The sequence below is a fragment of the Ovis canadensis genome, chromosome 1, assembly GCF_042477335.2.
Source record: "Ovis canadensis isolate MfBH-ARS-UI-01 breed Bighorn chromosome 1, ARS-UI_OviCan_v2, whole genome shotgun sequence".
NCBI classification, from domain to species: Eukaryota; Metazoa; Chordata; class Mammalia; order Artiodactyla; family Bovidae; genus Ovis; species Ovis canadensis.
In genome coordinates, this window is record NC_091245.1 from 190,734,294 (window position 1) to 190,760,813 (window position 26,520).

The following is a 26,520-nucleotide window of genomic DNA, read 5'->3' on the forward strand; positions in this document are numbered from 1 at the left end:
GTGGCTGTGGGAGGGAGTTTGGATTTCAATCTACTTGTGATGGAAGCCATTGGAAAGTTTTGACCAAGGGAATTTGATAAGATTTATGATTTGAAAAGATGCCCTGGTCACCCCCTAAATATCGGGAGACAACAGTCTAACAGTCACAGGGCATTGCAAAATGAACTACCATAGGAGTATATGAATAAGCCGTCTTTTAAGAGTAGAAGAGAAATAGGTGGTCTAGTGGAGCTGAAGTGAACTGGGAGAGTCAAAGTCTGGGCCAGAGCTGGCGTGGACACTTGGTCTGCAGAGGCCTTGTTCATCAGGGCTGAGGCTCTGATGGAGTGAGCTGGGGGCTGTGGACAGAACTTCGGGAAAAAGACTGGCTTGTGTGGTCGCAGTGTGCCCCAGCCAGAAGCCTTCTAATCCTACTTTGTAATCCCGTCTTGTTTGTCTGTGGCCCCGGGAACCCACCCCCAGTTTATCACTTCATCTCCCAGAGCTGTCATTTCTGATGATAGGATCTCTATCCTGTGTCTCGTGAGGCTGCGGAGACAGTGTGTGGAGGGCCAGTGCAGAGAGAGTGAGCCCTTTTATTACTTGGTAGAGTCCTACAGACGGGGCTGGAGGTTCAGGAGAGCTGTGTGTACACGCCACAGAGTCTGTCACCTCTGCGTGTCCTCCAGCCACCCCCCACCCCCCCATGTCTAGAGCAGGCCTCACGGGTCGATCACAGCTCCTCTTCCCTGTGAGCTAGTTTTCCATCTCAGGAGTCCACCTCCAGCCTGCCGCTGATAGAGGCTGGCAGGCGATGTGGAGTCCGTGTGCTTCCCCAGGGAGCAGTAGCATCAAAGGACTGAGTCTGTCAAAAGTATGAGGGTGAACTCGCTGATCTTCAGGGGTCCTGCCTCATTGACTGGTACATTTTGGAAAGAAAAAATGGTTTTCTGTGAGTGACTTTGTCTTTTTTGTCTTCTCTGCTCTCACTCTCACATAGTTCCACTGCCCACCTTAAGCATGGGCCCTGCTAGCACTTGCCTGACATCACATTCTTATCCTGGTGGAGGAGGGGGTGGTCAGGGGAGCATCCCCTTCCTGCCCCTCCTGCCTGCCGTGGAGGCCTCTTGGAGCCGGAAGCCCAGTCTCCTGAGGCTTGCCCAGGCCTCGTTCTTTCTGCTCTTCTGGGTAAAGGCAGAGAGAACTCTTGGGTGTCAGACCCCACAGCAGGGGCAGAGCCTCTGAGCTTCTTTTTCTCCATGTCTCTTCATGCAAGGTGAGCCCCCTCCACCCCAGGGGAAGTCAGCTTGGGAGTTGCGGGTAGTGGCGGGGAGGAGGTGGTCACGTCGGGGCAGGGTGCAGGGAGTTCTCAGCCTGGAGGCAGGCCTGTGGATTTCTCTAAGAGTTGTAGGCCCTCCTGACTGTAAACCCCAGAGAGAGATTTATTCCTTTTATTTTAGTCAGATCAAAAAAAAATTTTTTTTAAGTCAATATAATTCATGTTAAGTCAGTAGAATCCTCCTTAGAATATCTGATTTACTCTAGACATGGGGATCCGCATGGAAGGGAACCTCAGTCTAACACCTATGTAGACAGCTCCTTGTTCTACCCCTGCCACTACGGGAAAGTGACTGCCTCGGAGTCAGCCCTTCCCTGTCTTGGCCTCTTGTAAGACCAGGGGTCTGTGAACCAGTCAGGACATTCAGAGCCCTCTGAAGTTATTCATAAATATAGACTATATGTGCATCCATATGGGAGAGGTGAAAGAGAAGTTTTCATTAAATTCTCAAGAATGTTAGTGACCCCAGAAAGCCCAGAGTCTACCCAGACCAGAGGAGGATGCTCTCTGTTTGGCTGTTGTTGGCAGCTGCTGCCTGCAGGGAGAGGCCCGTGCGGGAGTCCCAAGCTGGACTATGGGCTGCATGCTTTAAACAGAAATAATGCTGTGCCCTACATGCTTCAGGAACATCCTGTTAAATGGGCTTTTGTGGTCTTTCTTGAGGCTCTACATAGAATCTGTGTAGAAGATTGTTTCTGTGGGGAAATCACATTTTCAGTTCCAAACGAAGTTTACCAAAACAAAACGAAAGATACTTTTGTAGCTCAATTGTTTATAAAGTGCATATGGGTTCTGATCATACTAAATGTTCAGCTCTGGAGAATAATGTTCTTATATTTTAATATTGTGATGACTTTGATACCTCTATGGTTCACTGGGGTCCCAAGTGGACTCTAGTCAGACCATGAACCCACAGGTGTCCCTCTTCCTCGGGCTCGTTTGAGAAGCACCAACATGTTAGTGCAGCTGAGAATTGTGGCCACTCCCTGGGCTGGATTCCATCAGTGAATTTCATCCATCGAGTCATCTCATGGCTTCCCCAGAGTGCACTCTCCAGAGGAGGGCTTGACAACACAGGCCCTCATTTTCTGTTATATGTGTGTGTATGTATTTGTATTTGGGGGTTGCAGCTAGGGTAGACACTGTAGGGCCCCTGTATTTTCTGTTATATATGTGTGTGTGTGCATTTGTATTTGGGGGGTTGCAGCTAGGGTAGACACTGTAGGGCCCCTGTATTTTCTGTTATATATATATGTGTGTGTGTGTATTTGTATTTGGGGGTTGCAGCTAGGGTAGACACTGTAGGGCCCCTGTATTTTCTGTTATATATATGTGTGTGTGTGTGTGTGTTTGTATTTGGGGGGTTGCAGCTAGGGTAGACACTGTAGGGCCCCTGTATTTTCTGTTATATGTGTGTGTGTATTTGTATTTGGGGGGTTACAGCTAGGGTAGACACTGTAGGGTCCCTGTATTTTCTGTTATATATGTGTGTGTGTGTGTGTGTGTGCATTTGTATTTGGGGAGTTGCAGCTAGGGTAGACACTGTGGGGCCTCTGTCACTGGGAGGAACAAAGTGCGTAGACTGAGGAAGCTGAAACAGACAGAAATCGAATGTGTGTCTCAAGGCCACGTGGAGCTGAGCTCTGCAGGAATGACCTTGCAGGAAAGAGGAACTTTTGTCCTAGCCAAAGTGCTCAGATGGAGGCAGGAAAGCTGTTTATACAGCCCAGTGGCTTCTGGGGAGGAGGGGGTGTGTGTGAGAGGGCTCCTCTGATAATACTGGTGTGTGTCTTCTTCCTTTCTTTTTTTGTCCCAGTTCTTTCTCTTTGTTTTAATTAAAGTGTAGTTGATTTACAGTGTTATATTAGTTTCAGGTATGCAACATAGTGATTCAATGTTTTATAGACTGTACTCCATTTAAAGCTTTTACAAAGCAAGAGCCATACTTCCCTGTGCTCTGTCCTTGTTGCTCATTTTATACATGGTAGTTTGTAACTTTGCATCCCATAGCCTTATCTTGCCCCTTTTCCCTTTCCTCGCCCCACTGGTAACCTCTGGTTTGTGCTATCTGTGAGTCTGCTTCTGTTCTGTTATAAACATTTGCTTCTTTTATTGTTTAGATTCCGCATATAACTGATTAACATAGAGTATTTGTCTTTCTCTGTCTGACTTCACTAAGCATAGTACCCTCTATATCTATACACATTGTTACAAATGGCAGAATTTTATTACTTTTATGGTGGGATAATATACCATTGTATACATGTACTGCCTCTTCTTTATCCATTTATCTGTTCAAGGACACTTCAGTTCAGTTCAATCGCTCAGTCGTGTCTGACTCTTTGCGACCCCATGAATCGCAGCACGCCAGGCCTCCCTGTCCATCACCAACTCCCAGAGTTCACTCAAACTCACGTCCATCGAGCCGGTGATGCCATCCAGCCATCTCATCCTCTGTCGTCCCCTTCTCCTCCTGCCCCCAATCCCTCCCAGCATCAGAGTCTTTTCCAATGAGTCAACTCTTCGCATGAGGTGGCCAAGTTGCCTCCATATCCTGGCAGTTGTAAATAATGCTGCTATGGGCATTGGGGTGCATATATCCTTTCAAATTAGTGGGGGGTTTTTGTTTTTCTTTCAAAATATATACCCAGAAGTGGACTTTCTGGGCCATTTGACAGTTCTATTTTTAGTTTTTTTGAGGAACCTCCATACTGTTTTCCATAGTGAATGCACCAATTTATATTCTCAATGGTGTACCAAGGTTCCCTTTTCTCTACTTCTTGCCAACTTTCATTGTTTGTTGACGAGAGCCATTCTGAAAGCTGTGAGGTGGTATCTCATTGTGGTTTTGATTTGCATTTCTCTAATGATTAGCAATGTCTTTGGGAAAATGTCTGTTCAAGTCTTTTGCCCATTTTTAACAGATTGTTTCTTTTTGATTTTGAGTGATATGAGCTGTTTATGTTTTGTATATTAACCCCTTATCAGTCATATCATTTATAAATATTTTCTTCCATTCAGTAGGTTGTCTTTTCATTTTGTCAGTGGTTTACTTTGCTACACAAAGCTTTTATGTTTAATTAGGTCCCATTTGATTATTTTTGCTTTTATTTCTTTTGCCTTAGGAGACAAATCCAAACAAGTTTTACTACAATTTGTCAGTGTTCCACTTGTATTCTAGAAGTTTTATATTTAGGTCTTGACTCTGTTTGGGGTTTTTTTTCATATATGGTGTGATAAAATGTTTTAACTTTATTCTTTAACATTCAGCTGTTCAGTTTTCCCCGTACCACTTATTGAAGAGACTGTCATTTTTTCTTTGTATAAATTTGCCTCCTTTGTCATAGATGAGATTAATTGATCCTAAGTGGGTTTATTTCTGGGATCTCTATTCTGTTCCATTGATCTCGGTTTTTGTTTCACTAGCATAGTGTTTTGATTACTGCAGTTTTGTAGTGTTGTCTGAAGTCAGGGAATGTGATATCTCCAGCTGCTTTGTTCTTTTTTCTCAAGATGACCTTGGCAATTCAGGGTCTCTTGTGGTTCGATATAAATTTTAGGATTATTTATTCTAACTCTGTGAAAAATGTCATAGGCATTTTGATAGGGATTATATTAAACCTGTAGATTGCTTTGGGTAGTATGGCCATTTTAATAATTAAGTAATTAATTCTTCTAATCCACAAACCCAGGTCATCTTTCCATCTCTGTGTACCACCTTCAGTTTGTCATCATTGTTTTATGGTTTCAGAATATAGGTCTTTCATCTCCTTAAGTTTATTCCTAGATATTTTGTTCTTTTCAGTACAGTTTTTAAACAAGATTGTTTTCTTGCTTTTTCTTTCTGATAGTTTGTTATTCGTATAAAGACGACGACATATTTCTGTGTATTAAGTTTATATCTACAACTTTACTGAACTCATTTATTAGTTCTAACAGTTTTTTTGGTAGAGACATTAGGGTTTTCTAAATGTAGTTTCATGTCATATGTAAATAGTGATGATTTTATTTCCTTTCCAGTTTGAATGCTTTTTATTTCTTTTACTGTGTGATTGCTATGGCTAGGACTGTGTTGAATAAAAGTGGTGCGAGACATCTTTGTCTTGTTCCTGGTTTTAGAGGAAAGGCTTTCAGCATTTCACCACTGAGTGTGATGTTAGCTGTGAGTTTGTCATGAATGGTGTTTATTTTGTTGAGCTGTGTTGCCTCTGTGCCAGCTTTGATGAGAGTTTTTATCAAGAATGTACACTGAATTTTGTCAAATGCTTTTTCTGCATCTATTGACATGATCTTTTTGTTAATATGTTGTATCATATTGATTTATTTGCAGATATTAAACCATCCTTTCATCCCTGTAATAATCCCACTTGATCATGCTGTATGATTCTTTATATATATTGTTGAATTTGGTTTGCTAATATTTTGTAGAGAGTATATTACATCTATATTCATCAGAAAATCAGTTTGCAGTTTGTTTGTAGTGCTTTTACCTGGTCTCAGTATCAGGGTGATGGTGGCTTTGTAGAATGAATTTGGGAGTGTTCCATTCTCTTCCATTTTGAGGAGCTAGTTTGAGAATAGATATTAGCTCTTCTCTACATGTTTGGTAGAATTACCCTGTGGAGCCATCTGGTCCTGGACTTCTGTTTGCTGAAAGTTTTTTTTTGTTGGATTTTTTAAATAAATTCAACTTCACTAGTAGTGATCAATGTGTTCAGATTGCCTATTTCTTCCTGATTCAGTCTCCAAAGATTATGTTTGTAGAAATTTGTTCATTTTTTTCTAGGTTTTGGTGTATAACCATAGTAGATTTTTTCATATCTCTGACAACTGGTTGTTATTTCTCTTCTTGCATTTATTTGAGTCCTCTTTTTTTCTTAGTGAGCCTGGCTAAGGTTTATTAATTTTGTTTATCTTTTTTAAGAAGCCAACTCTTGGTTTCATTGATCTTTTGTATTGTTTTCTTGGTCTTTGTCTTATTTATTTCCTCTCTGATCTTTGTTATTTCCTTCATTCAACTGACCTTTAAGTTTGCTTGTTCTTCTTTTTCTAATTCCTTTAGATGATAGATTAGGTTGTTTATTTGAGATGTTTCTTGAAGTTCCCCTTTATCATTATAAGCTTATGTCTTAGAACTGCTTTTCTGCATCTCAAGCAGTAGCACATACCACAAGAAGGCCAGGTCGCACCCCTGTATCCAGTTAGCCTTGTCTGTGTGTACCCACCCCAGCCAGCTTTCCCTTGAAAGTAGTCTCCAGCCTGAACCAGTCTGGTCCTACTGGCCTCGTAGCCCCTTTTGCCGAGATGCTAGAAAATTTTCTTTCTGCTAAAATGAAAGCAATTTAAAAGTGTCCTGTTATCACCTACAGAAAGTAGTTGATGCTTCATTTTAATGTATCAAATATTTGTAATATTATTGCATTCAAGTGGTTGTAAGGAGAAGAGGGCAAAGCAAAGCAATCTATCCCGAGAAAAATGGTTTGTTTGGAAATGACAAGTGCTTGTCAGATTATACCACCTCCCTTGTGGGGACAGTCAGAACTTGATTTTTTCCCCATTCTCTTGCTTTTGTGAATTCTTATTCTCAGTTCAGGGCCCAGCTCACTTCTGCCTGCATGGTGCTAGGAAGCACACGCTGCTGGTGGCTGTGGCCTCCAGCTAGACTGCTTGGGCTTTCAGCCCAGCTCTGTGACCTGTGGCTGTATATGTAACCTTGAGCAGTCATCCACCCTCTCAGTGCCTCAGTTTTCTCATCTGTAAAATGGAGATAACGTAGTTCAGACCTTGTAGGGCTGTCATACAGATAGTCACCTAGAGCAGTGCCTGGCACATGGGACCTATATACATATCACCAGTATTGTTGATGTAGTTGATTCATTTTTGCCTCTGTGCCCCTCCCACCCCCAATGGATCAGGTGAAAGCTTTCTTTTCTCTGAGCTGGTACTGTTATTCTTCTCTCCTGGGTACCCCTGATATCTAGTACTAGGACCCAGCCGTTTTCCGGAGGCAGGGGACACCCTTGGAGCCTCCATGCCATGGGGATGGTTTCTCTTGATTTCTTCCCACAGGGTGTGGACACTGTAAGAAAATGAAGCCAGAGTTTGAGAATGCAGCAGAAGTCCTCCACGGAGAAGGAGATGTAAGCTTTCTTTCCCTAACCTCTCCCCCGTTGCTCTCTACGACATTTGTATCATTCAGTAATACGAACCATTAGGACAGCTTTCCCCTGCAAGCTCTGTAGCAGCTCGCCAGCTCCATGGAGCCCTGCAGGACGTCTCTGTCCCCGAGTAGATGTGTCCTAGTCAAGCAGTTGGGGCTCCTACCAGGGGTGGAGCATGCTCAGACTATAGGGTCTGGTTCATAGAAATGTACTGGAGGTACCCATCCAGGTGGCCTCTGCCAAGGCCCTGGGCTCTGGGATGAAGCCCCATGGCACTTTTTCTGTGGGACCTTGCCTACTGGGAACAGCCGCAGTCTACTCCACCTGATTGATGGGGGTGATAAAAAGGCTTCATCTCAGGCCGCAGATGAGACGGGTGGACATGTGTGGAGTTCTCGCCCCGTGAGGTTCTGACAGGCCCAGGGTGGGCTGGGGCCGGCGTCCGGGCTCCTCTTCTGCCAGCACCGCGTCTGAGGGTGTCACGCATGGTTGGCCTCTCCCCCGTCCCAGAGCTCTGGTGTCCTTGCAGCTGTCGATGCCACCGTCAACAAGGCCCTGGCAGAACGATTCCACATCTCCGAGTTTCCTACGCTCAAATATTTTAAGAATGGAGAGAAGCATGCCGTGCCTGCGCTCAGAACAAAGAAGAGCTTCATTGAGTGGATGCGAAAGTGAGTCTGATGGTCTCGATAGCACATGCTGGTCCCTGGCTGTCGGCCACTGGACAGGGCCTTGAGGAGATGAAGTAAACTTAGGAGCCGCTGACCTTGGCTCAGCACCTGGGAGCCAAGACAGATAGGGCTTCCCAATCCTTAGGGCACCTTGGGTGTGCTGACCCCATGTCTGCATCCAGCAGGTTACAGTAGCCTTTCTAGGTGTGGTGGCATCAGCAGGAAGCCATGTGTTTCTCTGTTAGGACAGCCTTCCCCAGTGTGCTAGCCCCAGGTTTCATCATATACACTTTATTGCATTCCTTGTGAGTGAACAAAGGAAACCCAGCTCTTCACATTCCAGAGCTGGACTCCAGGGGCCCAATTCTGGGCCTTCAGTAGTGTCCATGGGGTGGCCCATGGTGGTTTGGGGTTGAAAAGAAAGGGTTGAAGAGCTCCCTCTGTCTGGGTATTAGTTTGTGAGGGCTGCCACTGCCAGGACCACAGGCTGGGTGGCTTACTGGCAGGAGTTAATTTTTTTCTTTTTTGTTTTTTTTTTTACAATTCTAGAGAGCAGATAAAATGTCAGCGGTGGGGGGGGCGGGGACGGGGCCTGGGGGGGGGCGGGGGGGGTGCTTTCCCTGAGGCCTCTCTGTGGCCATCTCCCTGTGTTCTCTCACATGGTCTTCCGCCAGCTGTGCCCTAATCTCCTCATCTTTAAAGGACACCCGTGAGATCAGATGACCTCATTTTAACTTACCTCTCTAAAGACCCTCTCTCCACATACAGTCCCGTTCTAGGGTATTTGGGATTAGGACTTCAGCATAAGAATTTGGGGTAGGGGACACAGTTTACTCCATGGCAGCCTGCAAGTCCAAAAAAACATCTTGAGGAGCCTTGCAATTATTCATTCGAGGACTTTGGAACCTGCAGTTAGTAGCCTCTCCCCCTGCCACCCCGCAAGTGCTTTCTCCTATCCTCACCCCTCCCCCGGGGACACACACCCATACATAACTTGAATATTTGAGAATACCGCCCCATTTCTGCACTGACGGAAAGGTAAAGTCAAAGAAGACACTCTCCAGCCTTTGCAGAGGTCCCTGGTGTGGCATAATCATGCCTGCGTGAGAACCAAGACTTGAGAGTCACCCAGTGATGCGAGAACTGTGCGAAATAGCAGCATCCAGGGGCAGTTACTTTGTCAGAACACTGGTCCTCAAACTTGGATGTGTGTAAACATTACCTGGTGTTGGGATGCTTATTGAAGTGCAAATTCTGAACCCTTGATTCGGAAAATGTAAATGAAAGAAATCAGTGATGGGGTTTTGAGAAACACCAGCTTATGGAACAGGAGCAAAGTTACCACTCAGTTCAGGAGAGGTTCCTGGCAAGAGGTGAGTGGACAGGTCAGGTCCTGGTCTCAGCCCCTCCAGTCTCCTGCTGGTCGCTAGGGGTAGATGCTCAGAGTAGCCAGGCCTTGTCTTATGACCAGAGGGAGCAGGGGTTCATCTCCAAGAGGAACGAGATGCTCTCTCTGCTGGTCCTCTGGTGCAGGAGGCAGGTTGCTCTTCACACCTACCTCTTTGGCCTTGCTCTGCTGCCAGGGCTAGTTCCCTGGGAAGGTCTGAGCAGGGCAGGGGCTCAGGTGAGGTCCCTGGTGCTTGCACTGTGGTTAGAGAGCTGGGGGAACCAGAGGATTGATCATTGCCAATCCTTGGTCCCGAGGACTGGACACAGATAGTGAGCATGGAGGGTCTCTGTCCTTCCTGTCCTAGTCACCACCTGAAAAAGCACTAGGGTAAGAGCATGGGCTTCAGAGTGTGAGAGCCCTGCACTCAGATCATGACCCTGGGCCATTTACTTGACCCTGCTAAGCCCCAGCTTCCCATCTGTAAAGTGGAGACAATACTTTTCCCATAGACTTGTTCAGAGAATTAAATTGGATTATTGTGCATGGTGTGTGGAAATACTCAGAGGAAGCTGTGTTTGTTATTGATGCCAGTTCTCATGTGGTGCAGTAACTGATGGTGCTACCACCCAAGTGCTGGAACCTCCCAGCCTTGGCAGCATGCTTGTATAACTGTTGCCCCATTTTATACTCAGATCCTACCGAAGCCTATCCCTATTTCCTTGGTTCAGAGAGGTGAAGTGCCTTTCCTCGGGACAAATTGTGGTTCTTTGGAAGCTCAAAAGAATCCACCAGGCAGAGCATCATTTAACAGCAGATGCTTTGAGATGATGAGGAGCTGAGGCCACCAGCAGGAGGGCGAGCAGATGGTGTCGGGTTAGATTGATGGTGCCTGCAGGCTTGTGCACGAGTGACCCAATCAGGTGACTAAGATGTGCCCACGAGCAGACCAGCCCAGGGAAGCAGGATCCTGGGACAGAGCAGAGGGTTGGTGGGTGGTGTCAGCTGAGGAACCCAGGGTGTATGAGGGGATCTGGAGGGCAAAGAACAGGGCAAGACAGGAAGGCTGGGAGGGGCCAGTCTTGGTCACAAGAGCAGGGGTGCCATTAACCAAATGAAGGTGGGGAAGAAAACTGTTTGGGGAGGTGTGGAAGAAGGGGAACAGTTCTAAATCTTGTTGGGATTGGACCTCCAGGTGGAAATACTGGGAAAACACCTGGAAATGGGCTTGGATGAGAGGTCAGGGCTCGAGTCATCCTCAGCTTAGGGGGTTATGGAAGCCACGCAGATGGATGAAACCTTTTGGGAATTGCAGGAGCATGGAGATGGAACCAGAAGAAGAGAACGGGCTTTGGGGAAGGTGGGTGGGGTCTCTGTAGGTGCCTGGAAGGAGGGCTTCTGAAAGGTGAGTGTGAACTTGGGGCAGCTGGCACTGCGCTGTGCTGCCCTCGCTGGGTACGAGGCCTGAGGTCCGGCGGGCAGGAGCTGTGTGGCACCGGGAGAAGAGGGGGTGCAGGCAGGGAGTGGATGTGGCAGCGTGGGTTCTGGACCACTCCCCAAAGCCACTTCTCAGAGAAGGGAGAGAGAAGCATGATTGTAGGAAGGGGGTCAAGGGCAGCAAGGGCTTTAAAAGACCCTGGAGATCTATACTTCTGTGAGGCAGAGTGGAGGGAACCAGTGGACAGAAGTAGGCTGAAAAATTGTGAACCTTTCTCAAATGCCTGTCCTTTATGAGCGCTTACAGGCTCTTAGCGACTGTTAGTTGCTTGACCGACTAGGTGCTTTACATACTCTGTCTCTGCTCTTCTTAAGGACCCCAGGAAGTAGGTATCTTTGTACTCATTTAACAGAAAGGAAAATGGAAGCTCAGAAGGGTTTGGTAACCTAACCTAAGGTCACACAGGTGATCGGTAATCGGGATTTGAACGCAGACCCTACCTCACTCTGTGGCTCATGCTCTCTGCACCAGAACAAAGGCCCGGGAGCAGAGGATCGTGGAGTGCTTAGGGTACCAGAAGAGGCAGGAGGGAGGGAAAGAGGGCGCCCAGGTGCTGGGGTTCTCCCCAGGGCGAGGAGACGACTGGAGAGACTCCTTGTCGCCAGAACAGGCTCAGGTCCTTCACACCTTCACAAAATGGCTTCTCAAGAGGCTCCTTGGAGGGAATCTTTGCAGACAGTTCACTTTTCTTTCTGTTTAAACTGAGGATTTGAACTCAGTTTTGGAAAGGATGCAAAGTGATTTTCTCTTATGTGCTCCCCTGAGTGGCTGGGGGTTGGGGCAGTGGTGGAAGCACTTCTCCCAGTGACTGTCTCCCCTCCATTCCAATTCCTTTAGCCCCGAGTCCCCGCCACCCCCAGACCCCGCCTGGGAAGAGCAGCAAACCAGCGTGTTGCATCTGGCTGGGGACAACTTCCGGGAGAGCCTGAAGCGGAAGAAGCACGCTTTGGTCATGTTCTACGCCCCATGTAAGTCGCTGGGGCGCTCACCGAGGGGTGAAGGATGGGGTGAGAGATCTCCTAGGGACCTGGGCAGCCGCACGCCAACTCTGGGCCATTTTTGCTGTGAGCAGGGCTCTAGTTTCATTCCTGGCTGAGGTCCTTCAGAATCCAGGGCCAGCTCGGTTGGGTTCTGTTCTCACAATAGTCCTAAAGCCCTCTGCTTCTGCCTGTGCCTGGGGCCTGCCTTGTATTAATGATTACTCAGCCACCTCACGTCCCTGGACTCTCTCCCCTCTGGCTCTCTCCATCCCTCCAGCCATTGACTTCACCTTTGAACCCTGGCACTTATTAGCTGGGAATTCAGCCTGCCTCATTAGGCCTCTGTGTCCCTGTCTTCCTGAGCACCGCCAGCCCAGCCTCCTCTCCCCGACCTTCCTGAGTGGCTCAGAAGCCATGGGGTTGAAGCTGTGATGGAAGTTCAGTTACGTTCGCTCAGAGCTCCCCACCAGGATCCCCATTTTAATCAAAGCTTAAGTTGAGGGGATGACGTGTCTGCTGATGTAGGTGTTTGTGATCTCAAATTGTGTGTGTTCCCATTTTAAAGTTGTTCACTGATTCGTAAGGGAAAGGCTCTTGAATTTCTTGCTCTGCCCTTTCTCCCCCACGTTACAGCTTAGTGTAATGGAATGGGGATAACAAAGCTGCGCTCCGCAGAGAAGCAGGCGGCTCAGTCTAGTCCTAGCCTCCCGTCCCTTCCTCTCCAGTGAGGAAGGTCTGCTCAGCTCTCACTGTCCAGGCAGGTCACCTCCTGGCCTAGCCTTCAGCCCCGCCCTCCTGTGGCTGACGCTTCCTCTGGTTGTGCCTTTTCTTCTGCAAGTGGGCCTTGCGCTCTTTCAGTTCCTTGCAGAGCTTCCTCCTGTCCTCCTCTGTCCTGAGAGTAAGTCCAGAAGACTGTAGATCTTAAGAAGCTGTCTTCCTTCCAGGCAGAGTTGGGGGTGCAGCACTGAGACCAGGAGATGCCTGACTTGCCTGAGGCTTGGCAAGTTAGTGATGATGGAGCCCTTCTCGCAGCCTGGGCTGATACCCTGCCTTAGTCACAATTCTGATTCAGATGGTAGTTACTTCCCAGCACCTGGTGAGAACCTGGTTGGAGAAAGAGTCTTTGACCAGCCGTGGGGTGGACTTGAGAGAGTACTGCAGACTGAATACTTTCCCCAAATTCTCTCCCCTTGCCCCCAGACCTCAGTGGGGACACCTACCCTGCTGGGGTGCTAATGACCTCCTTAAAGTAACAGTTTGTGCTTCATGTCTGGGACCCAGGATACCTGGGAAAGAGGCCTGGTCCCTGCCCACCTCAAAAGTCTCACAGTCCTTCCCAATGAGAAATAACTAAATGTGATCCATGCAGGGCCTGTTGCTGAGCGACTCAGCTGCTGGCAGAGGGCTTGGTGTCTGGAGTCTTTCATCTCCCTTGCTGCCATGTCCTGCCCTGAGCTCTGCTCCAGGCTCTGAGATGTGTGTTCATCACTGGACAGGGGCAGGGGGGAGGGGACTACCTAATGGAAAAAAATCTTTAAAATGTTTTCAGCAATAAAATCAGTTCATTTCAGTCACTCAGTCATGTCCGACTCTTTGCAACCAAATGGACTGTATAGCACGCCAGGCTTCCCTGTCCATCACCAGCTCCTGGACCTTCTCAAACTCGTGTCCATCAAATTGGTGATGCCATCCAACCATCTCATACTCTGTTGTCCCCTTCTCCTCCTGCCTTCAATCTTTCCCTGTATCAAGGTCTTTTCCAAGGAGTCAGTTCTTCTCATCAGGTGGCCAAAGTATTGGAGTTTCAGCTTCAGCATCAGTCTTTCCAATGAATATTCAGAACTGATTTGATTTAGGATGGACTGGTTTGATCTCCTTGCAGTCCAAGGGACCCTCAAGAGTCTTCTCCAACACCACAGTTCAAAAGCATCAATTCTTCAGCGCTCAGCTTTCTTTATAGTCCAACTCTCACATCCATACATGACCACTGGAAAAACCATAACTTTGACTAGACGGACCTTTGTTGGCAAAGTAATGTCCCTGCTTTTTAATATGCTGTCTAGGTTGGTCATAGCTTTTCTTCCAAGGAGCAAGCATCTTAATTTCATGGCTGCAGTCACCATCTGCAGTGATTTTGGAGCCCAAGAAAATAGTTTGTCACTGTTTCCATTGTTCCCCCGTCTATATGCCATGAAGTGATGGGACCAGATGCCATGATCTTCATTTTTTGAATGTTGAGTTTTAAACCAGCTTTTTCACTCTCCTCTTTCACTTTCATCAAGAGGCTCTCTAGTTCTTCTTTGCTCTCTGCCATAAGGGTAGTGTCATCTGCATATCTGTGGTTATTGATATTTCTCCCGGCAGTCTTGATTCCAGCTTGTGCTTCCTCCAGCTTGTGCTTCCTCCAGCCCAGCATTTCTCATGATGTACTCTGCATATAAGTTAAATAAGCAGAGTGACAAAATACAGCTTTGACATACTTCTTTCCTGATTTGGAACCAGTCTGTTATTCCATGTCCAGTTCTAACTGTTACTTCTTGATCTGCATACAAATTTCTCAGGAGGCAGGTCAGGTGGTCTGGTGTTGCCATCTCTTTCGAATTTTCCACAGTTTGTTGTGATCCACACAGTCAAAGGCTTTGGGATAATTAATAAAGCAGAAGTAGATGTTTTTCTGGAACTCTCTTGCTTTTTTGATGATCCAACAGATGTTTGCAATTTGATCTCTGGTTCCTCTGCCTTTTCTAAAACCAGCTTGAACATCTGGAAGTTCATGGTTCAGGAAATGTTGAAGCCTGGCTTGGAGAATTTTGAGTATTGCTTTGCTAGTGTGTGAGATGAGTACAATTGTGCAGTAGTTTGAACATTCTTTGTCTTTGCCTTTCTTTGGGATTGGAATGAAAACTGACCTTTTCCAGTCCTGTGGCCACTGCTGAGTTTTCCAGATTTGCTGGCATATTGAGTGCAGCACTTTCACAGCATCATCTTTCAGGATTCGAAATAGCTCAGCTGGAATTCCATCACCTCTACTAGCTTTGTTTGTAGTGATGCTTCCTAAGGCCTGCATTCCAGGATGTCTGGTTCTAGGTGAGTGGTCACATCATCGTGGTTATCTGGGTTGTGAAGATCTTTTTTGTACAGTTCTTCTGTGTATTCTTGCCACCTCTTCTTAATATCTTCTGCTTCTATTAGGTCTATACCATTTCTGTCCTTTATTGTGCCCATCTTTGCATGAAATGTTCCCTTGGTATCTCTAATTTTCTTGAAGAGATCTCTAGTGTTTCCCACTCTGTTGTTTTCCTCTCTTTCTTTGCACTGATCACTGAGGAAGGCTTTCTTATCTCTCCTTGCTATTCTTTGGAACTCTGCATTTGAATGAGCATATCTTTCCTTTTCTCCTTTGCCTTTAGCGTCTCTTCTTTTCTCAGCTATTTGTAAGGCCTTCTCAGATAACTATTTTGCCTTTTTTGCATTTCTTTTTCTTGGCAATAAAATAGCAATAAAATAATATATTCTTATTTATCCTATAGGTAGTGTATACTGAAGTGAAGTAAAAGGGTTAGTTACTCAGTCGTGTCTGACTCTTTGCTACCCCATGGACTACAACATATACTTAATTTGTATGTAAAGAATCTAAATACTGCAGAAAGGTCACATACCTGATAAAGGTGGGTGTAAAGTAAAAAGCAGGTGCCCATTTGCCCTGTCCCCCAATCCCACCTCCCCTCACATCCTCCCTCCATAGTCTCTACACAGCTCCTGCTGTTTGGTTGTTCTCTCCTGTTCCAGGCCCCTCTGTTGGCTCTGAATGGTCTGGTCATGGTGACCGCCCCTCTTAAGCCAGCTTGGCTGAGTTGAAATTGGAATTTTCTGTCCTGTCCTTGGTCTTTGTTTCTCTCTCCCAACTCTGGGAGGCTGCTTTAGTTTCCTGCAACACAGAGGTGGTGCCTTTTTAAAGAGCTCATATTAAAAAATCATGCCTCTTCTGGCCCACCTGACATGTCTGGGGAACATCTTCATGCCCTTTCTAAAACAACCTCCCCTCTAGTTATTCATCTGCCATGCTCTTTCTTTTGGATAATGAGAAAATGAGATGTAGCAGAAGGCCATTAATCTGAGGCCTGGATGCTTTAAATTGATGGTAGCAGGAATTTGCACTAACTGACAGTGACCTTTATGCTTTCAGTAAGCAGAGAAGTTAAAAAGGAGAAATTAGTGATACCAGATTTGAGGAAGGGAGTAGCTTATTTCCAGCCAGCCTGATGTCTTAGTGGGCATTCACGTGCCACTCACAGGGGACTTCTAGGTACTGCAGGGCACACTTTGATGAACTCTCAACCAGTATATTTTTCTCTTTAAATGTTTTGAAAGCTCTTTACCATCATTCCTTTGTAGTATTGATATTTGCATGAATTTGAGCCATTCTTCTCTCTATTGGGTCAGATTAGTACCATGTTCTTATAATTGCCATCAGCATCTGCCATGAGTTAGGCTGTGCTCAGTACTTTGTCTCAGTTGTGGTGTAACTGTAACCAGCCCAGCTCACTTCTCCACTCCTGTGATGGACGTTGGGAAAATCCTCCCATCACCGCCATCCATGCTGCTCTGGGGCCAGCTGGCCACTCCACTAGCCAGGCCATATGGGTGGTTCCACCCTCTTCAGAAACCAGCTCAGGTGCTAAATTCAGATCAAAGTTGTAGCTCTGCCTTAATTTGGTTTCACAAAACCCTTTGAAATGTCAGTCATTATTACCTTATTTTAAAAAGAGAGAGAGCAGATGAGCCAGGCTGTCTCTGTTCTCTGCCTTGGCTTCCCCAACGCCGTGGGAGGGCCCGAAGGCCTGGTCCGACTGTTGGTCAAGAAGTTGGCCGGAGCCCGGGCTCCCCAGGGGGCATTTGGCCTCTCCCACCTGTGATTTGATCAGAATTAATTACCACAGTCAGGGAACTCCTTCCCTCAAAGCAGTTCTGTTCTCTTGGCAGTTGGGTTCAGTGTCTGGAGAGCGGTAGGGAGAGGTGGGTTTGGGTTTTAATGGACCAAAGCTGAGGGGAAGGCCAGGAAAGCAGGTTTGGGCCAGAGCAGCCTGCAGTTTCTTGGGCTTCCTTCCTGGAGGACGGTGTCCCGGGCTTGCTGAGACAGAAGAACGAGGCTGCACGCAGGTGGGCCCCATGCCGGGGACCTGTCACTGGAACCGGAGGGGCTCGGGGCAGCACACCTGCCACTGTCCCATTCAGGGCCTCTGGAGCTGTGGTCCTCATCCCCAAGTCGGGAACCCAGGCCCTGAGAAGTGGCAGGGATCCAGCAGCTTGTCCTCCTCTTAGCCTGACCTCGATGCTCCCGTTCCTGGATCCAGAGTTCAGGCGGACTCTAGGGCAGGAGTGGAAGGACAGCATGACAACCAGGGGTCCTCGGTCCGGGGGTGAGAGCTGGGGGGAATGTGGGGCTCGACAGCAGTTTATGAGCTGCCTGAGTCAGGCAGAGAGCTTCCTCCTGCCCTCCACTTTCCCACATGCACCTTTTCAGTCATGAAGTGACGAGCTCTGCCATTGTCACTGGGGCACAAGAAGGAGCTTCATAACAGGCTCCAAAGAGCCAGAGCACGTGTCCTTCTCTTCGAAGCCCGAAGCTCCCGCCGCACCCTGGATCAGGCTCTTCTGAACCCTGAGGGCAGCCCTCCGTGCAAGGAGCTTGCAGAGCAAGACCACAGTGTCTGTGTCCCCCACCCCCAGCCTTGGGGGTGGGCATGGGGTGGGAGGTCCCAGGCCAGTGTGAATCTCATACTGGCACAGGCCTCCTGCAGAGACCTCGTGTGGACAGCAGACGCACCATGGAGGGTTCGAGTGGTGGGGTTGATACCTGAACCCTGACGGTGGGTGTGCAGACGGTGGGAGTCAGATGAACCCTGAAGTCTGCTGGGAGGAGAGGAACTCCTGGAAAGGCCTCTCTGGAAGTTCCATGTGCAAGGCTCTCTCCTTCCCTCTCACACAGGGTGCCCGCACTGTAAGAAGGCCATTCCACACTTCACTGCCGCTGCTGATGCCTTCAAAGATGACCGTAAGGTAAGGACACCCTTCCTCTTCGTCTCTTGTCCCGCCTCCAGCTTCCCACTCCAGTGCCCACACCTTCCTCCCTTCTGTTCATATTGCCCTCCCCAAGCAGCTTCTGCTGAGACAGAGGGATTTCTGGCAACCAGGACATCCTTTTTAGAAGGCAGGATAGAGCTGGCTGCATTTATGCTGCAAAATCGACTGAAAGGGATACACTGAACCGTTACAGCCCTTCCTTGAAGGAGGGGGTGGTAAAGGGGTCATTTGTTCATTCTTTTTTAATGCTCACATCTTTTTACAGTAGGATTTGTAGTCATGCACTACTTGTGTAATTAAAAGTACAAATAAAAATATCCCACAAAAGTCAACTGGAGGCGGCCAAGGTGGAGGAGAGCAAGGCCATGGGAACGGAGCCTCATCCCGCCTAAGTGAAAGGCTCCTGCAGCTGCTGACTGATGAAGCAGAAAATTAACAAGCTAGAGCTGCAGATCGGCTTAGAGCACAGGGAGGGGGCCCCAGGCACTCCCCCAGGCAGCTCCAGCAGACCAGGCAGACTCCGAGGCTGTGGGGGCACAAGGCAGCGAGAAGACCCCGGAACTCAGGCTGGTGCATCTGGGCTGCTGCTAAGCTGCGTGAGCTGTAAGACTCTCCAGGTCTCAACGTTTCCTTCTTCTAAAGTCACAGTGCTTAGATGGTCGCAAAGACTCTTCCCAGCTTGGGATTCCATCGTAGGAACCTGTCCCCTGAAATGCTCCCCAAACACACTCACACACACCCAAATCCAAAGTCCAGTACATCTCTGCCTTATTTTTCCAGGTGGAATTGTCAGGCGCAGCTGGGGCAGGTGGGATACAGATGCTGAGATCGCCTTGCATTGGCCCCAGGATGGCAGTGATGGGGTGGTGAGAGCTGTATAGGAACAGTGAGTCAGAGGAAGCCAGGCACATGTGGGAGGACTCAGGCTCCAGACACCGTCCCTGAATCAGGAAGCCCCATGGTCACCTGCGAGCCCTGCCTGTGCCCTTGAGACACCCTTCACCATCAAGCAGGAATATAAGGACCAGAATACTTCTGTCCTCTCCCTGCCACTTGGCTTGCATTGAGAGGGGCACGGCAGGGAGGTGCTTCCTGTCTTCTGTCTCCCTCACCCCTCCACCCACTTCTGCCACCCTCAACCTGAGCAGGATGGCTGCTCCCAGTCTGGCCCCTCCAGCTCATCCCAGGCTGCTCATCCCTGCAGGGCTGGGCGTGGGTTGGTTCAGGGAGGCCTTTACTCCCCAGGACCAGAGCTGGACTGGCAGTCTCTCCAACACAGCTCCCATCATTCTTTACCCAGAACACTTGGCTCCCTGGGCACACAGGAGGGTGACCGGAGTGGGGGCACCCCGCCCCTTGGCTGCTCAGGTCTCCAGGGCCCAGGAGGGGATCACACCAGTCCTCATGAGACCAGGCTGGCTGTGCCCGCCATTGGCAGCTGAGGGCTGTTCCTTCTCTTCTCCGTCCCCCCTGCTGATGCACAGGGGTCTCGTTTCCATGGTGACCCCCTCCTTCTCTGAGATACTGATATGCCTTTGCTTAATTATCTTAACTTGGGCCAGTAACATTGCTGACCTTTTCCTAGAGTTATTCCCCCTGTTATTCCTTGTCTCTCCTTCCAAGCCAGGCATCGCCCTCACTCATTTTCAGGAAGACACTTAGCTCTCTGTCCCAGGCAGCTGGCAGGCCAGCGTTCCTGGAGATGGCTCTCAGTACCAGCAGGAAGCATCCTGTTTTCAGCCAGGGGCGCTGGTGCCGTGATGGCTGGGTGCCATCCTAGAACTATCAGATCAGAGCCTCGGGGGATGGCTCCAGGAATTTGTGCTGACCACAGGCTGGTGTTTAGGGACTGCTGGGCTGTCCAGCCCTCTCCTCCTCCTGAGGGATGAAGGCCCAGAAAGGAGGAGCTGTGTCTCTTGCCCAGGGACACCCTGTGTGTCACTGACAGCCCGAAGTGGGTCTCCTGACTCCCAATTCTTCCTGACACCCCGTGCTGCCACCTGTGAGGCAGAATTGCTTTTTTTTCCCACCCAGAAGCTTGTCCCTGTTCCTTCCCCAATCAATATGCAGTTGGTTGTTCACTTCCATTTTCATAGCTAAAGTCAATATTAGCTCCTGCAGAGATTTATTTTACTGAATCAATAAAGCCACATGAGGCAGTTCATATTTTAACTGGGGAGCCTCCCCTCCCAGGAGGTTACTGGGGACTTCAGCAGTTGGCGTGCTGGGCGGAGAAAGGGCCGCACAGTGTTAGTGTTGGAACAGGAGGTGTTCTGGAGGTGGCCGTTAGGACAAGGATCTCAAGTGGAAGGCTGACCACTGGCCTGGCAAAGTGGGGCCTGTCTCTCACGGCTCAGCAAAGTGTCCCAGCCCGGGGGTGAGGGGTCAGCAGTTCAGCACAGCTCCCGGCCAGGTGCAAGGTCATCCCAGGAGCAGGCCCTGGAGCAGCGGGAGCCCCTCTGTGATTGGCTGGCGAAGCTAGGTTAGCTCTGGCTGTGTGGTGTGTGTTGTGTCGTCCCTCGAGTTCATAGAAGGGAGATCTCCCTGAGGACAGAGACCTCATTTGCGCCTGAATCCCCCCAGCCTCGACGCCTGACATCTCTGTAGATGTTGACTGGATGAAGGACCTGGGTAGCATGTTTGATAGTTCCTAAGTGCTCCTCCTCTTCTGCTGATATTACTTCTGAAGGCTTTTGTTACCTTGTCCTCACAGTAGTTTAGTCACCTCGGTATTATTACTCTCTCATTTTACAGATGAGGAGATTGAGTCTCAGCGAGGTTAAGTGACTAGCCCAAAGCTACAAGATGGAAAGGGGCAGCATCAGAACCGAATGTATAGGCATTGTCAGAGGTCTCCCAGAAGTGGACTCGAGGCCTGGGCTCCTGTGCAGGGGCTTTCTGGGAAGGTAGTCTTGGGGAGCAGTGGAGGGGACGGAGGAAGGGAAGCCAGAGCAGGTGTGTTAATGAGCAAATCACTGCATGGCTAACTAGGCTCAGTCCCTGGAGACCTCAGCAGGGACAGAGTTGCCCCCCTCGGAGGTCGAGGAAGCCAGGCGATGTGCCCTCAAGCCTCTCCATCATTTCTGTGCTGGACGGACAGGATGTTGCAGGACACTGACAGCCACCTGCTGTGGAACAAATCTAGAAGTTAGTGTGCGTTTAGTGCTGTGGGTGAGTGGGTGCAAATCTTGAGGGGGTATAAGGGGGGCAGCACTGAGGTGAAATTGGGATAGATGTGGAGAGGTTTATTTGCTGCCTTCTTTCCAGAGAGTCTAAGCCACTTCCTGTAGAGGGCTCATGCTTGTCTCCCCTTCTGCTATAGAGACTGAGAGCTGAGGAGACTTTGCAGCTGGAAGAAGCACTTCGGATATGTAACTGGCAGCTATATTAGGGGATTCAGAATAAGTACCCATTTTTTATTTAGTCAATTTATAAAACCATACACTACATTTCCCACAGCTCCAGGGAATGTATACAAATTAAATTCATAATTTAAAGCAGATGCAGGGAGAGCAGCGGCCCGGAGCAAAGCTCATTAAACACTTTCACAGCCTAGCAGGGGAGCGACGGCCCCTAGATGAGGGCTGCCCGGGTGTGCGGTTCCCACCGGGCCGGCCGCTCCGCTCCTGCCCGGAGAAACGGAGCCCTGAAGATGGCCAGAGGAGCCTCTGCCTCACATTCCTAAATAAGTCAGGAAGGGCTTTAGGGGATGAGCTGGAATTCTCAGAAGCCTGCTGGTACGTGTGGATACAGACAGGCAGCAAGCTGACCCTGCCTGAAGGAGACAGCTACCCCACTCTCCTAGCCACATATTGCCTATGGGAATGCAGGACTAGTGCCCTCAGATTTGGCTTTTAAAGAAAAGCTGGAAAGCCAAACTTTATATGAAAATCTTTGGGCTCTTTCTCTAGGTTGGCGACTGAGTCAGATTCTTTTTTTTTTTTTCCTGTGGGCCAAACAGAAGAGGACTGAGAGTCAAATAGCGATTGTGGGCAGAGTTTGCAGAGTCTGCTCTAAGAGGTCTCATCGTATAGAATGCTGTGTAGCCGAGGAGGTAGAAGGGGGCTTGAGGGTGGGTAAGTGGGGGATAAGTGACTGGTAACCAGAATGCAAGGCTCGCTCTTCGCTGTCTGTCAGCCCTGCTCACCTGGGCACAGGTAAATAAGCATGACTGTTGGTGCCCTGCAGGGCTCTCCTGCCTGGAAAGGGGGCCTCCATCCAAATGTGAATAACCAGCAGCCAGAGAACCCTGTGAGTGACGGCTGTTCAGCAGTTTTAAAGCTCCAGCACAGTCATAGTTCTGTGTGGGCTCCTGAGTGCATTCTGGCCCTCAAGGCACCGTGCCCTTTCCTCTTCTGGGTCCTGGCATGGGCTGGTCCTAGCTGGGTGCTCTTCCCTCGGGCCTTCGTGCCACTGGCTGCCTTATCACTGGTGGCTCAGATCAAATGTTAGCTCCTTGGAGAGGCCTCCCGGGCCATCCTGGTGAAGGCAGCCCCTCTGGTCGTGGTCTACCCAAGCACCCTCTTAGTTCCTTCAGGGCATCCTTTGGACTCCACAGTGATCTCTCTGGTTATGTGTCTGTGCTGCCTTCCTGTACTAAGAATGTCAGTTGCTCGATGGCTGACTTTGTCAAGGTCACCACTGTGCTCGTAGCATCCAGAGCAGGCTTGGCTTCATCAATCCCACCCCTCTTCTGTAACGCTTGTGGATTGCTCTTGCCATTAATCAGCCTTCTCTCCCCCGCTGCTCTGTGACCCTCAACAGGAGAAAAGTTCCCCATGTCTGCTTTGTACCCTCTTATAGGGAAAGAGCAATAAATAAGGAAAAACTGCCCAGCATGTGGAATTTGTTAAATGGGCAAGAAGAAGGCAGTGGCCAATTTAGGAATCTCTTTCTGGCCAAAACCTGTTTGCTTTAGTCATGTTGAACTCTGTCCTGGGTTCTGGAATGTGTTCCCCAGGATGGAATCTGCTTTTCCCCCTCCATCAGTCCTCCGCCAAGGGGGAAAATTTTGCAGAGTGCTTCTGAACCCCTTTGCAGGCCATCCTGGCACCATGGAGCACCTCCACGCACCTCCTGCCATGCCTTGGATTTGCCTCTTTACCCAGCTCCCTGACCAGGTTCTGAGCTCCTGTTGGGGACAGAGCCAGTGTCCTGGGCCAATAGGAGTGCCTCTAACAGCAGCTGGTGTGTACTGACCTCTAACCACATGCCCTTCACCTCCCCTGACTTATCTCACTCATCTTCAGGATATCCTGATAGCTGGGGTATTGGTACTATCTCCATTTTACAGATGAGGGTGTTGAGGCATGAAGATGCTAAGTGACTTCCTGTAAGTGTTAATATGCAGCCAAGCCAAGACTTACACATGGAAAACTTGACTTCGAAGCTCTTATTCTTGACCTTGGTGCTACACTGCCTCCCCAAAAAGATGTTCAGGAAATATTAGCTGACGAATGAATAAGTCTCACAGTGCCTCACAGAAAGTATCACAAACTTGTAGTGTTTACAGATGCTTTCAAGTCCTAATTTCCTTTACATTGTACTCTTGATTTTAAAGGGTAGTCTGAGGGCATTCCTCACCTGTCTGCCTGGAAAATTAAAAGCCAAGTGCTGTTGGCCTCAGTGGAGCATGGGCTGGGGGTGCTTTGGTTCATTGTGTCCCTGCTGATGGGGAGGAGCTCAGAAATCACAGGATCTGGGCCTCGGGTGCAACCTTCATACAGAGGGTCCAGGCCTCAGTGCTCAGACTGGAGACCCCCATGCTGAGCCTCGCATTCTTGCTCCCTGCAGATCGCCTGTGCCGCTATTGACTGCATCAAAGAGAAGAACAAGGACTTGTGTCAGCAGGAGGCTGTCAAGGCCTACCCCACTTTCCACTACTACCACTATGGGAAGTTTGTGGAGAAGTATGACACCAATCCGACGGTGAGTCACGGTGGGGGCACTGCCCCGAGCTCTGTCTGCTGAGGGGCAGGGAAACAGCCACTGAGGGGCTTCCCAGATAGCACAGTCAGCTGCAGCACTCAGAGCCAAGAAGGCGAGGCTCCAGCCCAGCTGGAAGGGTATCCCAAGAGGTTCTCGTACAAGTCCTGGCCCAAGAGCAGGGTAGGGGCAGAGGAGAATTCCAGGGTTCCAGGGTCGGGGAGAATTTCCTCACCCACCTTTCAGGGCTTCTCCGTAGTCAAGCCGATGCTGCCCACATGGCCCCGGCCACCCCCTCAGGCGCCTCTCTGTGTGCAGAAGTGTGAGCACACGGAGGGTCAGGGAAGGGGCAGGAGGGGAGGGCCTTACAGGAGTTACAGGTCCTTGTCTCTCCTCCTTCCCTACAGGAGCTGGGATTTACCAGTTTTATCCGAACGCTCCGGGAGGGAGACCATGAGAGACTCGGAAAGAAGAAGGAAGAGTTGTAATTTCTGCCTCAGAGAAAGCTTTTCCATTACACTGTGAACGATACCTGTTTTGTTGTTCTTTCTGAATTTCCACGTGTTCTGAAGACGAAGTTTTTTATAGCCGCGTATGGCCGTTTTGTACAATTTTGAAATAAAACTCAACCGATTGTTTGGTGGTGTGGGTTATTTCCGCGGAGCCCGAAGGTGGATGCCGTTTCCTCTCTCCTTCTTTGTCCTCTCCTGGGGGACAGGGAGCCCCACTCCTCGGTCATGTCTGTCCAGGAGAGATTCTGCAGCAGGCAGGTGAGGAGGGAGGCAGGGATACTGGCCCCAGTCAGCCACTGGAGAGCAGAACAGGGGAATCGGATCACGAGATAGCCTGTTGGACAATGACTGATTTGGGGAGGGGGGGGAGGTAAATGCATTAGGATGGTCAGGAAAATGGGATTGTGAAGCTTATGGGAACCAAGCATTAGCTTTTTCTGGATCATTGTGGTTTTAGTTTGGGTGTGTTTTCCTGGAATGTATTTGCATATTTCTCTTTCTCTGGCTATTACTGTCTTCCTCTCTCCATCCCCTCTCAGCTCTCCCATTAAAGAAGACTAAGTCTCCACTCCAGGGGATGGTGCAATGGTCAAGCCCAGGCTGGAAGGCATCTAGAGTGGACTAGGGAGTGTCCGGCATGGGCCAGGGGGCGCTTTGTTCGGCAGCTTGCTCCTCACCCTGGCTGGAAGGGATGGTGTGTGGGATGTGGGGGCATATTCTCAGTGTGCAGATGCTGGTCTGTAAACCAGCTCCCCTCGCCCCACGACAGTAACCTCCAAATCTTTGCAAGCATGCTTCTCATGGACGGGCACCATCCAGGCCTCACTCTGACACTCTCATATCTCTTTCCTGACTGTCTTTCCCACTAGGCCTGCTCTCTGTATCCCTGCATGAGTAACAACAGCCCTGAGCTTAGCACTTCTGCCAGAGCCATGGTCCTTCTCCACAGGAAGCAGAGCAGCCTCACTCCGCTATCTGGACTTCAGTGTTCTGCAGCGGTCTTACACTCCTCGGGGTGGTTCAGAGGTGGAGTCTCCGGAGCTGCAACACTGGGCAGCACACTTTGGTGGCCTTATGGGGGAGTTAGCCTGTGGGCACAGTCCTATTTCCTGGACCAGACCCTCTCTTGCAGCCCCTGCTTTCCTGCTGATGGGTTCCCCAGTAAGGGGTGGGAGCCTTGACCAGCTGACACTGCACATAGTGCTATTAAGTGAGCCCGAAGGCTTTGAAAACCCTTGTTCTGGGGCAGTGTCCCAACTTCCCAGGCCACCCACTGCCAGGTCACCTTTTATTTTCTTTAAGCACCCACTTTTTAAAGTGGCCCCTGGTCTCCCTCCAGGTGAGCGGATATGAAAGAAGCACATGTTTATCTTTACTGATCTCCCCTGGTGCCATACACTATCAGACAAGGAGCCATTTAATCCTGATGCTGAATGTCATATACCCTCTCCTGCAAGGGGCTTGTGAGAGTGTGCGCGTATGCTTAACAGTTGTTTGGAGTATTCATGGGAGAAACGTATATGTGTCTCCAAAAATGTTTTTAACTGCATTTTTAATACCTGAGAAAAGCCACTCCCTGGCTGACGGCCACTGGTGCTCACATTCAAAGCACAAGGCTTTCTTTCATTCTTATTCCACAGTCTGGGTTGGCGTCTGTGTGAGAACTTGAAAGCATCAGGAAATGGCATTCTTTTCACTCTCTATTTGCAGGATTTGTTAGTTATGGAGCCCTTGTCAGAGTGTCTAGTGTTTGCTATGACTTTGGGCATGACTGGAGCAAGTTCAGCCCAGCTCTGGGCAACGTCTGCAGACAGAGCTCCCTTCCTCCACTCTCCCACCCCCTGCCTCTCCCCCCATGCCCCAGTTCTTGAGCTCTGTGTAGATTGGTTACAGCATGGCCCCTGGGTTAGTCCCATTCCCAATGGTTGGTTCATTCCCATGCTTGGCTCATTGGGGGTTCACTGGTCTTCAGTACAGTGTGCGT

At 49.2% G+C, this 26,520-nt stretch overlaps 1 protein-coding gene across 1 annotated transcript in view; it reads left to right on the plus strand.

Moving 5' to 3' along the window:
- The window catches only part of PDIA5 (protein disulfide isomerase family A member 5), a 92,319-nt gene extending 67,657 nt beyond the window's left edge, over window positions 1-24,662 (plus strand). Inside the window, exons 12-17 of the mRNA XM_069555642.1 lie at window positions 7,388-7,458; window positions 7,990-8,150; window positions 11,873-12,003; window positions 18,005-18,075; window positions 23,893-24,027; window positions 24,432-24,662. Of these exons, the coding sequence (XP_069411743.1) occupies window positions 7,388-7,458; window positions 7,990-8,150; window positions 11,873-12,003; window positions 18,005-18,075; window positions 23,893-24,027; window positions 24,432-24,512 (650 nt within the window). The 3' untranslated portion in view covers window positions 24,513-24,662. The remainder of the gene's footprint in view (window positions 1-7,387; window positions 7,459-7,989; window positions 8,151-11,872; window positions 12,004-18,004; window positions 18,076-23,892; window positions 24,028-24,431) is intronic.
- The last annotated feature ends 1,858 nt before the right edge of the window (window positions 24,663-26,520 follow it).